This window comes from Paramisgurnus dabryanus, chromosome 16 (assembly GCF_030506205.2).
Source record: "Paramisgurnus dabryanus chromosome 16, PD_genome_1.1, whole genome shotgun sequence".
Taxonomy (NCBI): Eukaryota; Metazoa; Chordata; class Actinopteri; order Cypriniformes; family Cobitidae; genus Paramisgurnus; species Paramisgurnus dabryanus.
Window position 1 is genome coordinate 36,391,991 of NC_133352.1, and position 14,785 is coordinate 36,406,775.

At 37.4% G+C, this 14,785-nt stretch overlaps 1 protein-coding gene across 1 annotated transcript in view; it reads right to left on the reverse strand.

The window, feature by feature from the left end:
* Positions 1 to 14,785, reverse strand: part of ctnna1 (catenin (cadherin-associated protein), alpha 1) — a 126,253-nt gene that overhangs the window by 81,479 nt on the left and 29,989 nt on the right. Inside the window, exon 7 of the mRNA XM_065274932.2 lies at positions 13,976 to 14,179. Coding sequence (XP_065131004.2) covers positions 13,976 to 14,179 — 204 coding nt within the window. The remainder of the gene's footprint in view (positions 1 to 13,975; positions 14,180 to 14,785) is intronic.

Here is a 14,785-nt window from a genome sequence, read left to right on the forward strand (position 1 = left end):
AAAAAAATCACCCCGTCACAGTTATCACAAAGGGCAAAATTAGCTATATAGACCAAAATAATTTTTGTACTAGGCTGTACATACATTTCTGCTGTAAAGTTACGCATTTTAACATGTGGGTCTTTTTGATTTGACTCCCTTTTGGAGCCAGTTTCTAGTGGCCAGTCGATGAATTGCATCATTTCGATTTCTTGCTTTATGGCAGCTTTGCTGATCCACACAAAAAAACAAAAAGGTAATCTCAAACGGAAAAAAAAAGGTGATGAAATCGCAATTTTGATTGATTAAACTTGTTGGACACGAATTTATACCACCGTACACGAACTCTAATTACCTAGGGAACGATCCTTGGCCATTGTGAATAAAAGCTCGTATGTCAAACTATCAGAGCATCCCGGTGACCCTTCTCAAGAGCGTTTAGACGCTAAGAGGATGACACCAGCATGACTCAAAATGTTTGAGGCATTATTAAATATCTTACACAGAAAATGTTCTGCTGTGTGAGGTGAAATCTAATTTCTTTAATGTTCACCTCTTGCCCTTTCAATTTTTAATTTATTAATATTCATGCTATGACTGTTGCTTAGAGACCATTTTGGCCAAAAGACAAAACGTCTCACATTTTATAATAGCACTACACACTAAAGCAGCAGGAATCTTTTCTAATTTTTTCTAATGAATGCAGCAAACTACCAGAACTACAAAGAGTAAAACTGCAAATTGGTATTCAACCTTCCTACCTAGCATGATCACAATCATAGCGGACAACAAAAACGATAAAAGTGCTAGATGAAGATAAACCACGCAGCACCCAGATTTAAGCACACATGTAAGCTATAGGTCACGTTTACGACTCTACACTAATTTCCGTGCAGGCTGATTTCAGATATAGATATTTTAAGCATTTGGTAATAGCGCAGACCTTGAGCTGAACCCGTTATATATAGAGCTCCACCTTGAAAACAAGTCACACATAATCGTAACAAATCTGCAATGTATTCAAGATGCACGAGGACCGGCACAGGCTATTAACTTTTAATATGCCATTTGCAAAACAATACTATAAAGGCAACGGCATTAAACGTCTCATAAAACAAGCAGCTTACAAGATTTTTTATCAGGAACAACAAACATGTGCCTATATAAGACGTGACTTAGCAGACATGTAAGAAACGAAGCAGTCTTATAAGAGACTCTAAAGAAACGATTGTGGCAGGAATCAAGCCAATGGGACCAATGAAGAACACTTCCTCTCTAGATCTTGACAATATGTTAGGAAGAAATGCGTTTATCTGGATTACCTATGAGAGCAATGGTGCCCCTGAGTAAGCCAGTTCAGAGCCAGAAATACTACATCACTAAAAAAGTGAATGTGGACGAATGCCATTATCTATGACTGTGATTTTTAAAGGGGACATACCATGAAAATTTGACTTTTTCCATGTTTAAGTGCAATAACTGGGTCCCCAGTGTTGTTATCAACCTAGAAAATGTGAATAAAATCAACGTAGTTACTTAGTTTTGGTAAACCATTCTCCACAAGCATGTGAAAAATAGCTTATTGAAATTTGGCTCCCCTTGTGATGTCAGAAGGGGATCTTATTATAATATACCACCCCTTAATCTGCACTATCCCACCACGCCACTGCCATTTAGTGCAGAGATCAGCTCATTTGAATGTTAAAGGACAAACCCAAAACGGCACATTTTTGCTCACACCTACAAAGTGTCAATTTTAAGATGTTATAATAAATTATCTGTGGAACATTAAGCTAAAACTTCACATATGTGCTCTGGGGACACCAAAGATTCATTGGACATTTTACAAAAGTCTCGTAAAAATGTCCCCTTTAAGAGCATCTGACCAAAATCATTCTGATCTAGAATATATAAAAACTGGCTGGAACAATTAATCGTGAGTCATACTAATAATACCTGTCTGAATCACAAATGTGATATTATGCACAGCTCTTTTGTGCATTATAACTAAGCCTTGTCGCGTTACAACTTTCAGCAGTCACCAACGTAAACTAAAAAGCCAGCTAGCTTTTAAAGCCCAAGCAAGTCATTGATTTCTGTTTACACACCATTCAAAGTCTTGCAGTGTAAGACAAAGTTGTTTGTTTTGCAGCAGCAGCAAGATCCAGCGTAATGTGGAATAAGAAACAGCTCTTCATACAGTTATTTTTGTCTAGCTTTTCAATGTTTGCACTTAAACACGTAATTATATTCAAATATGACATATCATAACTTAAAGATATGTTTTGTGGAAAAGTATTCCTACAAAGAGCCACAAAAGAGGAGTGCAAAGCTATGAAAGCAAAAAGATAAATCACCCTGGTTCATGGGGCTTGCTGGTTTTTAAGGCATGTAGCATCATTTGTGTTTGGGTCAAACTAATTGAAATATTTGTTTTGGGGAGTTCAGAGGCAATTAATCTTGGCCTAACCTCATTTATCTGCTGGAAAACAATTTATTTGGCCCCTCTGGATATTTATTAAATGCAATTACCAGACATCTCAGGGAGAGTGTAATGCAAATTCCCGAGACCACCTCTCCTCACCGAGACCGCTACATTCAAGATTGAAATATTTCTGTCGTAATTTCAGACAAACCATAGAAAAACAGGCAATCTTTTCAAATATTTCTAAAGCAGCTATTTCCTTGTGCTTCAGGAGCATTCAATGATTCATCCCATTTCTTCAGAAACAGACAAATGCTTTAAAAACACTCCACATTCATTTTAAGTTATTCTTGACATTTTCTTGCTCAGAATATTGTTGTGTTTGAATACATAATTCTAGGTTTGGCAGTAACTTAAAGTGTACTATAATTTACAATAATTCAAGTAAAAATGCCTTTGACAGACTGAACTTAATGAGAAGCTGTGAATTTTTTAAATATCGTGTCAACACTGGAAGCGGTCAACAGTACCTCACACTGTGGTAACACTGAGGGCATCTACTAAAACAGTGGTTTCAAACTGGGGGCCGGGAAATTTTCTTTGGGGGGCCGCGAAGGAATGCACCGTACACAAGGGAGGCCGCACACTGAAAAAGTTTGGGAACCACTGTACTAAATTACCACAGGATATACAATAAAACAATAAAACAAAGTAAACAATGATGCAAGTTATCGTCTCCAACGCAAATCTCTTTTCTTGGACTATAACAATCACATGGATTATATAAAACAGTTTACTTCTTGGGATTGGTGATGTAGACAAGAGCGACATTATCATAATTCCGTGAGTGAATCTTTCAAACATTTACGGCTGATGTCAGAGGTATTCAGGCCAATCACAACATTACATAACAGTAGGAAGTCCTTATCGCTGTGAGTCTGAGTCATTTACAACATGAATTTAAAAAAGGAACATTTTTCAAACACAATCATTTAAAATATTCTTTAATATCATGAAAATAGCTTAAAACAATTGAAGAACGGCAATATAAACATCTTTATAGACTTTCCTGGAATAGGCTTTGAAATGTTGCTTCTTCTGCGGCACAAATGGAGTTTCTGCACGAGAGCACCCCCTGGCTTTTGGATGTAATTTCAGCATAATTCGTTCATTGAGAAAATGCGCATTTGCACGATTAATCGCCCCAGCCTTATTTTAAAAAAATCAGACGAATCAAAAGCAGATGTAACAATACATAACAATTGAACACTTTCACCTCGCAACCTAGAAAGCATGTATTCATCCCAACAAGGGAAAAGTAAATGTGGTTTGCTCCATTTAAACAAGGATTATGATTAACTGTCTGGAAAACTACATCTGACAAAGGCGACAGTGACAAGCACTTACGGAGCAAGCGGAAAATTATAGACAATGCGAATCTACGATTAAAACTTGCAAGATGGAAATTTTATATACTTGGAAAAACAACAATTTCTTGGATATGTGGATTAAAACGTTTTGGAGGACGCATTGAAAGATATCAGGGTGGCAGTGGTTAATAAAACACTGCAAACACTGACGTCCATTATTCATTTTTTGGGCCACAAGAGACAAATCTGCCAACTTCTTGGTATGGAGCACAAATAGCACTTCTGTTCCAGAAGGCACTGACGCATCATCTATCCAAACAATCATTTAATCAAACCATTCAATTCCATTTTAGTTTCTTAAACAGAAACCTGTGGTGACCTCCACTAAAAGCTGGAATATAAAGTTACTTTCACCCTTCAGATCGATACAGAATGCTAAACAGTCATCACTCTTAGCAGAGCGTTTGTCAAACTGAACTTCATATCCGCAAATACGGTACAAGAGGCCAAAGATAAACACACAAAGATAAAAGCCATTGTCTGGTCAAACTGCTTCATAAAACTACATTATGATCAAGGACACAAAATTTCATTGAATGCATTTATTCATAAGTGACATTAACTTGCCATTTTGCTCAGACTAAAACTGGGTAATGACTAATTACCAGCCCTAAACCTACCCCTAAAGCTAACTAGGGTTGCAAAATTATAGGAATTTTCAAGGCTGAAGACATTCCATGGGAATAAACTTATAACAAAAAATTATTCATATATACACCTTAGGGGGGAAATCCCTCCGTTTTCCAGGCCTTGACTCCCACAGAAGCCACACTTTTGTTTGGTCAAATTAATTATATAAATTCCCCTACAATTCAAAATAATTCCAATAAATTCCTGTTAACTACCATACATTCCAGTTATGTTTCCAATTTGGAATATTTCCAAATTTCCCCAATTAACCCTAACACTAAATTCCCATGGAAAGTTTCCAAAAACTTTCCACCCCTATGCAACCCTAAACCTTCACTCTAAAATATACTACTCAACATTTCAAGTGGATCAAAACCTTTCATAAAAGTTCCATTATTTGGGTCATTTTAACCCAGAAATGTGTTCTGTCCTATAGTTACCCAGCCCTGGGTAAAAACAACCCAATATTTTTTAGAGTGCACATTAAGTGTTTAACAGGATTTTGTCAGATACCCTTTTAGTGCACAATGAAAAAAGGTGCTACAAAACTACCTAGCAACTGCTGATATTTACCTTTCATCTGTGCAAAAGAACAACAGACCCAGTTCGAAAAGAAAAGGTATGACACAAAACATCTACAGTATGCTAGGAAAGTTAGTTAACCTGCATTGAGCATGGAGGGAAGAAACATCATTTTATAATTTAGACCCCCTACTATTGCACAGCAATCCACAACTTAAGGTAGTAATTTTGAGGCTTAATGATTCAACTGAGTGAGAATAATTAATTATTGTATAGAAGACCAAAGCTATAGAATGGAAACATTTTTCCAATCATTGACGATGGCTGGAAATGACCATCATCCCAAGCTATGATTTCTAGTTTGAATGAGTCTTTGGCACTCACTCGAGTGTTGACCAAGTGTCCTTAAAATAAATAAAACTTTACATTGTGAATAAAAGGAAAATAAAGGAGCATTTATAGTGTGATACAATACCAGCTCTGCCAGGCTACCCAGCTTTTGTGATGAAACAAAATATTACAATAGGAGAAAAATAAAAGGTTGGCAAAAGTTCACTATCTGGACTGTAGCTCATCAAAGTTGCATTAGTAGACAAGAATAAAATGCCACAGGAGAAAACACATCACAGCACTAACTTCTAGTACAATATATCTGCCATTATTAAGGTCATTTATTCTCTCGGTTATAACCGGACACCACACTATTCAGCTCAGGCACTCAATAATCTCTCCCAATGCACACAAACAATGAACTCTTCTGAGCAGGTGAAAAAGGGGAAATGTTTACTTGTATGCATGACAAAACCAAACCACCACCTTCATATATAACAAGGACAAGAAAGCAAGAGGCGACCCAGGAGGGGTCACTTAGCATCCTAAAAGTGGTGAAATGGCACCAAACATAACCTTCAACACTGTCATTTAAACCTTCTACAGCACATCAAAGCTGTCAAGGGGTTTTAATAGAAACTGTCAGTCACAGAGCGATGCCATGACTCTGCGGCAGTGCCAGTCTAAACCCACGAGGATAAGAGCGATGAATAAAAATAATGAAATCATCAGTGGTTTGGGTCTCTCTCAGCGTGATGCAGTAAATGTGGAGAGCAGAGCATAAATCCTAAAACTACCACGCCTTCATTGCCTAAACATGCATTTTATCAGCTCGTATTTAAACCTTATAAGAGGTCAGGCCAGAACTGTTTCAGCATCAATTTATATGCAACATAAGGTGCTGTGGTAAAGCAGAATCCGATAATAAAATGCATAACAAACAAAAACAATCACCATATAAAGAAAAGTGGACTTAGCAGCTGCCATTTTTGTTTACAGTAAAACTTGCAGTCTTAATCATTCATGTCTCTCTGACTATATTAACAGCAGTAACATTGCGGGGCACGATGTTAATTGTTATTTTTATGCTGTAAAACTGTGTTATAGTATTACAACAAGGCACCATCTTTTAAAGAGTAAATCTGGTGTACCATTTAAAGCCTAAATTGGTAAAGTAATAATTTCGGGCCGTAAAGCCGTCTTTGAGCAGTAATTGTTTCTAAAGGCAAGTAATTTATCTTCAACATACACGCAGGTTAGTATTTGAGTTTTTGCCATCAATTATAGAATAGCTCTTTTGCCATTTTTTCAACTTAATTTTCTAATCTATTGTCCGTGTTTTTCCCCAAGGTCATGTGGTAATCTAATTGCTGTTCAACTTCACATTTCTGAGTTTATTAAAGAGGATCAAATCAAAAGAATCAATCCTGTAAACCTTCCAATCTTTCATGACTGCTTCACTACAGCAAGTGGAACTAATAAGAACAAAAAATACATATAAACATTTCAAATGGGCCATTATTATTGCAGCAAAAAGTATTCAAAACAATTGTTAAAATATGTAGATGCTGATTTATTTTTACAGATGTCCATTACCATCTGGAAACAAGTTTAATTCTGCTCTAAAAAATACAGAAAAAGACAAAGCAAAAGGAACAAACCTAAAAGCCTCTTCATTTAGGTACATCGTAAAGAAAGTGCTTTTAGCCAAAACACCCAGATCAATAAAAAAAGAAGCTGGATGAAAGCTAAAAAACACTGGAGGGTAGATGAGATCGCTGGATAATCAGCAATTAAATATCAATAACCCTTAAGAGATCTGACATATCATATCAAAACAATACAAAACAAGAGATGTGTGTACCAAAAATCAAAGTACAAGACTAAAATATGTATAATAGGTAATTCTTTCCTCTTCAGTCTCTCTGAAAGGAACAAACTGGGTCTGAGTTGCAAAATTCTGTGAATTTTCAAGGCTGGAAACTTGCCATGGGAATAAACAGGAATTAACAGGAATATATGGGAACTAACGGGAATAAACTGGAAATTTGCAGAGTTGCCTATAACAGGGAACTACATGTAGTTAAAACAACAAGATTTAATGCAATTTCAGTTGAATTTCTATCTTGCACATTCCTCACATGCACACAGCTTACTATAATGATTTCTGAAGAAATTTTGAACAAAAAAATCCAGGCTTGATGAACGCAAGTATCCGGATTCTTTGAGGAATTAAGTTTAAAAAGAATAGATTTATAAAACAATTTATGTAAAATAAAAATCTTTTTTTCTTTGCTTTTTTACACATCTTTTTTATATTACCTTGCATGCATGTCAGCTTATAACCAAACTAAATGTTTGTATATGATAAAGTTTATATAAATTTCCCAAAATTTTCTAAAAACATTCCCATACATTTCCAATTCCGTTCCCATGGAAATTTATCGCAAACTTTCCGCCCCTTTGCAAGCCTAGTCTTATCCCTTGTGCAATTAAAATTGCATTGGCAAACAAAAAAACTTCATCCATCTGCCTGATAAGTAAGATGTGATTTTAACTGCAAAAATGATCAAATACCAGGTATGAGAAACCCATCTGACCGCCCACGTGTGACAGATTTGCATGTTACAGAGAGCCTATGGGACAGAAAAGCACTGCCTAGATGCACTACATGTGGTGTTATTTCTTTTAATTAGGCATCTAGATTAGGTTACAATGATATAGACCACAACAGTTTCTCTTTAAATAACCTGAAATGATTAGGCAAAAACAAGACACATTGATTAAAGGTGCCTTGGCTTTTTAACAAACTGTGCAGGATCTCTCAACTTAATTAACACAGGTAAATAGTTGGGACAACCAGAAGCCAACAGGTAAGCAAAAAACTCAAAGCTTAGCTTGATCAAGCAGGTGTTCTTACACAGAGTTTCTGGAGAAGAAAATTACAGCAGGAAAGGTCAAATGATAATGAAATCGCACTTAATGTTCAAGTGCTATTTCTATATATAAGAAAAGAGTTTTATTCTAGGGCCATGGTATGAAAAGAAGTCAAAAATAAATGCTGTTTGAAAAAAGAACACAAGAAGTGATAAAAAAGGATTCGGCTCACATTAAGAGGCTTCAAAAAAAACAAAAGAAAGTTGTAATGAAACAGGCCTGGGTGTCAATCTCACTAAATGCCCATGGCAAAGAGGAAAATGTGAAATAGAGAAAAGAAAAGAGAGGTGTGCATGCGTGGGTCTCTCATCCACATCAGTCCACAAGTGCCTGGAAAAGCTCGCAGGGAACCGGCATCTGTCTTTTAACAGAGTCTTCAGATGTTTGCCTTCAAGTTCAAGAATTTAAAATGTCAAAAGCCTGACACGTCAAACCTTATTAATGCCAGCTCGCCTTGTGTGCAATCACCTCTACAGAAAGAGCCTGGAGATTTATTATGAATAAAATGCAGCAGAAACATTGGAAAGAGTCACGAGAGGATGGAATAATTAAATACGTGCTTAAACCGCAACACTCCAAACCATGAGCTCGTGCTCGGGGAAGTGAAGAGCCTTGTTTATTTAGCTGTGCTCTGCATTGTTAATCATCTGACTAATCAGACCGGGTTGAACTTGAGTCGAAACCTCGATCGACCGTGTTTAGGTTACAGCGCAGACCGGGCACTGTGTTTAACGTCCTCCGTAACTATTACAAAGCTTTTCCCTGTAACAGAAGCCAGATCAATCTCTGTGCTAATCGGCAATTAATTACCATCTATTTTTGAACGGCCTGGAAACTGCTTCTGAAAACCTCAGCCAAAATGGGATGCCGCAGTCAATTATAATTCAATGCGCATCTTCGGTTTCTGCCCACATGCACCATTTCTGCTCAAAGATAATCAAACCACTAAGATTCAGGTCACATAACAGTGATTAAAGTGTTAGTATTCATTATAAGATTTGACGATTTTTATGGATATGCTCCGCAGATTGATTTTAAATGCGTAATTGAGGTAAGAATTAAAGCAAAGACATTGTTTTGTCAATCCATGGACTTTAAACAAAGATGAACTACTACAGCACTACTATGTCAACAATATTCCATAAATCTGATGAAAACTGTCATTTTATTTCATTCACGTAAATATTATTCAACTGATACGCTTCTGCCAGAGGCTATAGCTACACAACTCAAATTTCAGATGAATCTCCAGAGACCTCTTACTGAATTTAAAGTCTCCTTTTACAGCAGATTTGTGAGAAACACTGTCAAATAAACATATACAACCAAACCTCTTATTTGTGATGAACCAAAAGTGCTTTCTGCATTAAGCATATTCAGGATCAGGGGTGCAATAGAAATTACATTATCAGGTTTGGTTAAAGGTATATTCTGTAACATTTAAAGCGTAACTAAACCCCTGGTCAGAGCGTGACTCCACCCACTGCAATATTTGAAAAATGCAAGAAAAGTGGGCAGATCCCAACGGAGATAGAGGGGACGAACTAAGTGTGTGGTGAGATCGTAACAAGGGCGTGGTGAGCTTGAACCTGCTTACGTCACGAGTCATTTCTTGGACCCAACATCCAATAGGAAAATTCAACTGCAGTAGCCACTGTTCAACCTCAAGAGGGCAGCACTCAGACATTTTTACACCATATATATTGTAGTATTGAAACACTTTATATCCAAATGTCAAAAAAGTTACTAAAATCAATCAACAGCACTAATAAAGCATCATTCTTACAGATCATTAACTAAAAAAAGTTGGTTTGGGGTTTAGTTACTCTAAGAGGATCTTGACAGAAATGAAATATAATATGCATAACTATTATCAGTGATGCATAAAGACCTTAGATAACAAACTGTTATGTTTTTATTACCTTAAAATGAGTGGTTTTATCTACATACACCACTGGTCCCCTTACATGGTAGTCGCCATTTTGCACCGCCATGTTTCTACAGTAGCCCTAAACAGACAAACTGTGTTTCTTGTCACTACGTTGTCTTAGAGGATGAAATGTTTGTCCTGTGGCGGCTACCGTAGCTTCTCTATGCGTTTCGAAAGAAATAGGTGAGCCGTTAGTTGCAACTCACAATCTCACCACTAGATGCCACTAAAATCTACACACTGCAACTTTAATCTACTCTATAAAAATCTTAGCCAACACTTAAAATCAGAAAAAATGCATTTTCCTTAATCGGACAAGAGGTAAAAAGCTAAAACTGTTCACTTTTCTTATTTGTGACCTTTACCTGCTAAAAGAACACATTAAGGTGTTGGCATGGTTTTACCTTTTGCAAAGATTTAAATAATAATAATGATTCTTAAAAATTTAGACGGTAAAAAACAAGCTCCAATCCTTAATTCTGATACAAAAATGTTACTTTTAGATAAAGATGGCAAAATTACAATAAAGTGTTTTATAATGCATTGCTCTGGAGAGAGATGTAAAGGAGGAGAAAAATGATACATGGCTAGATCGCTAGAAAAATGTTTTAAGAGCAAAACTGGTCTGATAGCACACAGCCTCAGCTGTGACAGAGCCCATATGCTGTCAGGTCAATATTTCCTTCAATCAAACTGAGTCACTTCAAACAAGACAGTTCTTATATACAAACCAGTCAGCTAAAGAAAATGTAATTTAGCTTTTTGCAGGCCTTCAGAGTTCATTTAACAACAAAGACAGAGCACAAATTGAATGCGAGGGATACATACCCATCTTACACAAATAAAAATTTAAACCTACCAGACTCCATACATTCAATATATTCCTCTAACCAGGACAAGAGAGTAAAATTAAGAAAGGACTATCTGTTACCTCCCAGGGGCATCTACAAAAAAATACTAACATGTTGAAGAGCATAAAGGACTTCCTAAGTTTATAGGGAACTATTTGGGAATGTAGGGAAATTTATATAAGCTATCATATACAAACTTTTTGTTTGGTCATAAGCAGATATGCATGCAAGGTAATACAAATGTTGAAGAATCCTGATACTCATTAAAAAAAAAAACACTCAGAAATCATTCCAATATGAACACACAGCACAAGGAAGTCTTAAACTAATGTATGTAATTTACGTGAATACATGCAAAAATTGACATTTTGACATTATATTGTGTGCAGGATTGAAGAAAGGATCTGTGCATGTTATGGAAGAATGCAAGTACATGCAAGGGGTGTGGCCTCCGTAATGGCCCTTCAGTTAGCAGTGTGTTGTGTGCATGTGCCTGAGGAATGTGCAGGGTAGAAATGTAACTGATATTCCCATATATTCCCGTTAATTCCCATATATGCCCGTTAATTCCCATATATTCCTGTTAGTACCCATGAAAGGTTCCACCCATAATAATTCCCCAGAATTTGGCAACCCTAATCGTGACTAATCATAAATATTTACATTTTTATATAAGTAGTAAAAAAAAAACTTTAGATTAGTCATGATTAATCGTTATGCAGCCCTATTACCTACCTATACCAAAACTAAAAATAAAACACAGAAAATATATTTCAGATATAAAATGTATTGCTAGCCAAAAGGCTCTGGAGCCTTGGAGGAGGGAGTCAAAAAGGATGGACATATCATGTTCCTCATCTATTTCTCCTGTCAGAGCGAGTGAGCAGCCAGCGGCTTGTCATGATAGCCGTGCATCAGTACTGGGCAGCAACGTTTTGCGTGTTGGGGCAGACATGCAGCAAAGGCCTAGTCAAGTAGAAAACCTGTTTGGAAACGGGCCGGGCGCTTGGATGAATCCGCCGCTAAAATGAACCGCCAGCAATAAGGACGAGCACTAAAGCATGCGTTACACAAACGGGTCAATGTGGAATGACATGTAAAGCTTATTACACGTATAGCTGCATATTCGTGATTACCATCACTGCTGAAATCAATCTGCTATGATGTTTCTATTCCTGGCATGAGCACTATTCGAGGATCACTTAAAAAAGGCCCTGGAAATTAAATGCTTGTGCCTTATCCACTCCAAACACCTCACTAGATGATGTTATCAAACAGCCATTTTTAGGAGGCACCTCGAAAAGTTAAAAATGAATGGTAATGATAAAGGAGCTTGCACACAATCATAGTCTGGTGTTACTCAGAACCTGCAATGAGCCATCTGGAGCACGTCAACACATGTTGCCGAAAACACCGCCGTGAATTCAGACAGCGCCGGTGACCTGCTGCTGCCTGACGTTTAGTAAGAATGACACAAATAGTCAGTGACACCTGTAAGACGCCCTCCATCTTCAGTGATGTGGCACACTACAACCTTCAGCTGCCCGCATACTGCTATTACCATGTGCCACTGCAAGGCATTTTGTTATTATCAAGCCAGTATTACCACAAACTTGATATTTTCCACACTGCTGGATGGCAATGATGTCCACCTATACCCTAAAATAAAGATGTAGTTATTCCCCAAAAGGGCAATAAATGCAAATAAAAAAAGTAGATCTAATTGTCTGGTTTCATTACTGGAAATAGAAAGGCTACTCCACTTGCATACGAGTTGTCATCAGGGTTCCCACACCTTCGTTAACTTCAAATTCAAGGACCTTTCAAGGACTTTCCAGGTCCAATACCCTGAAATTCAAGGACTAAATGTGGGGACACATTTCAAGTGAGAGCAAGGTTACATCGTGTTACCTTTTAAGATACATTGTTACAGTTCCCTTTTGAGGGAACTTGCGCTGCGTCACTGCGGTGACACTTTGGGTATAAATCAACATTGGCATACAGAAGATATAAGCATTTAAAGTGACCAGTTTAGCACATGTGCTTAAAAAGTCTAGAATTTTTATGATATTATCAAACACTACACAAGGAATTATACAGATTTTTTTCTTCAAGAAAACTTCTGGCATAAAATATATATTCAAGCACTTTCAATGACCTGTATCTTTATATGTATATTTTCAAACACTTCACAGGGCCTTGAATCCCCCCAGATTCACAAACTTTCAAGGATTTCAAGGACCCGTGGGAACCCTGTGTCAATGATGCTGGAGAAAGAGATTGGTTAAAACAATGATTTGAAATGTAGATAGATATGCAATATTTAAAAAAGAAACTTTTCTGGAAGGGCATTAAACTTTTGTGAAAATCCTTAAAAAATGCTGGTGAGGAAGGAGTTAAATTCGGCAGCACTAGCAAACCTAAAGTTTTTGGATTTGCCCTGTGGACCGCAAGCACATCATCTTACCCACTGAGCTGCATATAAAGCTCTTCCTTTCAACTGATATTTTTAAAACTACTCATGTCTGGCAGTGAAAAAAATTAATTCGTGTCTACGGGATAATAAACAGATAAAAAGAAATATGTGGGCACAAAATGACATTGCGGTTTGTTGTTTTCCAATAATTTTCACCAGTCAAATAATTCAATGCACAGATCAGTGTAACAGTGGGAAGCTTGTGTGCACTCAATCCCTCTGTTTAAACGGCGACCCATCAGCACAGACAAACTGAAATGAGACTGGAGGTCTTTAGACGACATCAACCAGAGAATGTGATGTGTGTACTGTCCCCCGAATTAAACTCCCCTTTCCTCCCTACAGCACAGTGCCCATCTCAGGAAACGGGTGGATATTTACTGTTGTCATTCTGGGATAGGAAGCTAAAGGGACGGTGACTGAAGATGGGAGGAAATGAATAAACAGAATTTAAAGTGCACCTACATTGCCCATGTACTCTGAGAGTAGATCCTGCAGGGCCTGGCGGACAGAGTTGCATTCAGCCACGATGCGCTCGCGACGGTCATCACGTGTACAGGAGGAGTCGGCCATGAGGGCGGCGCCACTTATAATGCTCTCCAGACGCTCCTCAAGAGAGGGACGAAACCTCTCCTCGCTGAAATTCAGCGGATCCACGATGATCTGCTTCTGCAGAGAGAAAAAAATAAGAAAAAAAAACATGAGCAAAAAATACAACATACCAAGACAGGACGATGAAGCACTTTCACACCCTTCAAAGCCATTCAGCATTTCTTAGAAATACGAAAAGTGTGATTTACGCTTTCACATACCAAATGTTCAACTTTTACAAATTTTGACAGTCACTACGAGCTGCACGATCAGGCAGAAACACGGTGAAACAATTCTGTCTCTCCTAACACTGAGGGCACATACTATGATATTCATTAACTGGACAAATCAATAATTCACAAGTTCGGAGATGATGGTCTGGGACCCTGATGCAATTTAAAGCCAATGGGTTTGCTCAATCACAGGCGGCATTAACTGGCCTTTGCTGGATTTTAAAATGAGCTGTGTGTAACAGGCAATGTCTTGAAAGCCATTTCTTCCATCCTCTGGGACCAAAAAGAAAAAACAAGCGGAACAGAAATCATGTTTAACTGGAAATTATGTAAATTATCAAACCAGGGCAGTGTGATCTCACATGGCCAGACACCACAGATAATACAGGTCTGCTCACGGATATCTAGTTTAATTGGTACCAGGAGCTTTAAACAAAACTATGAACATCTT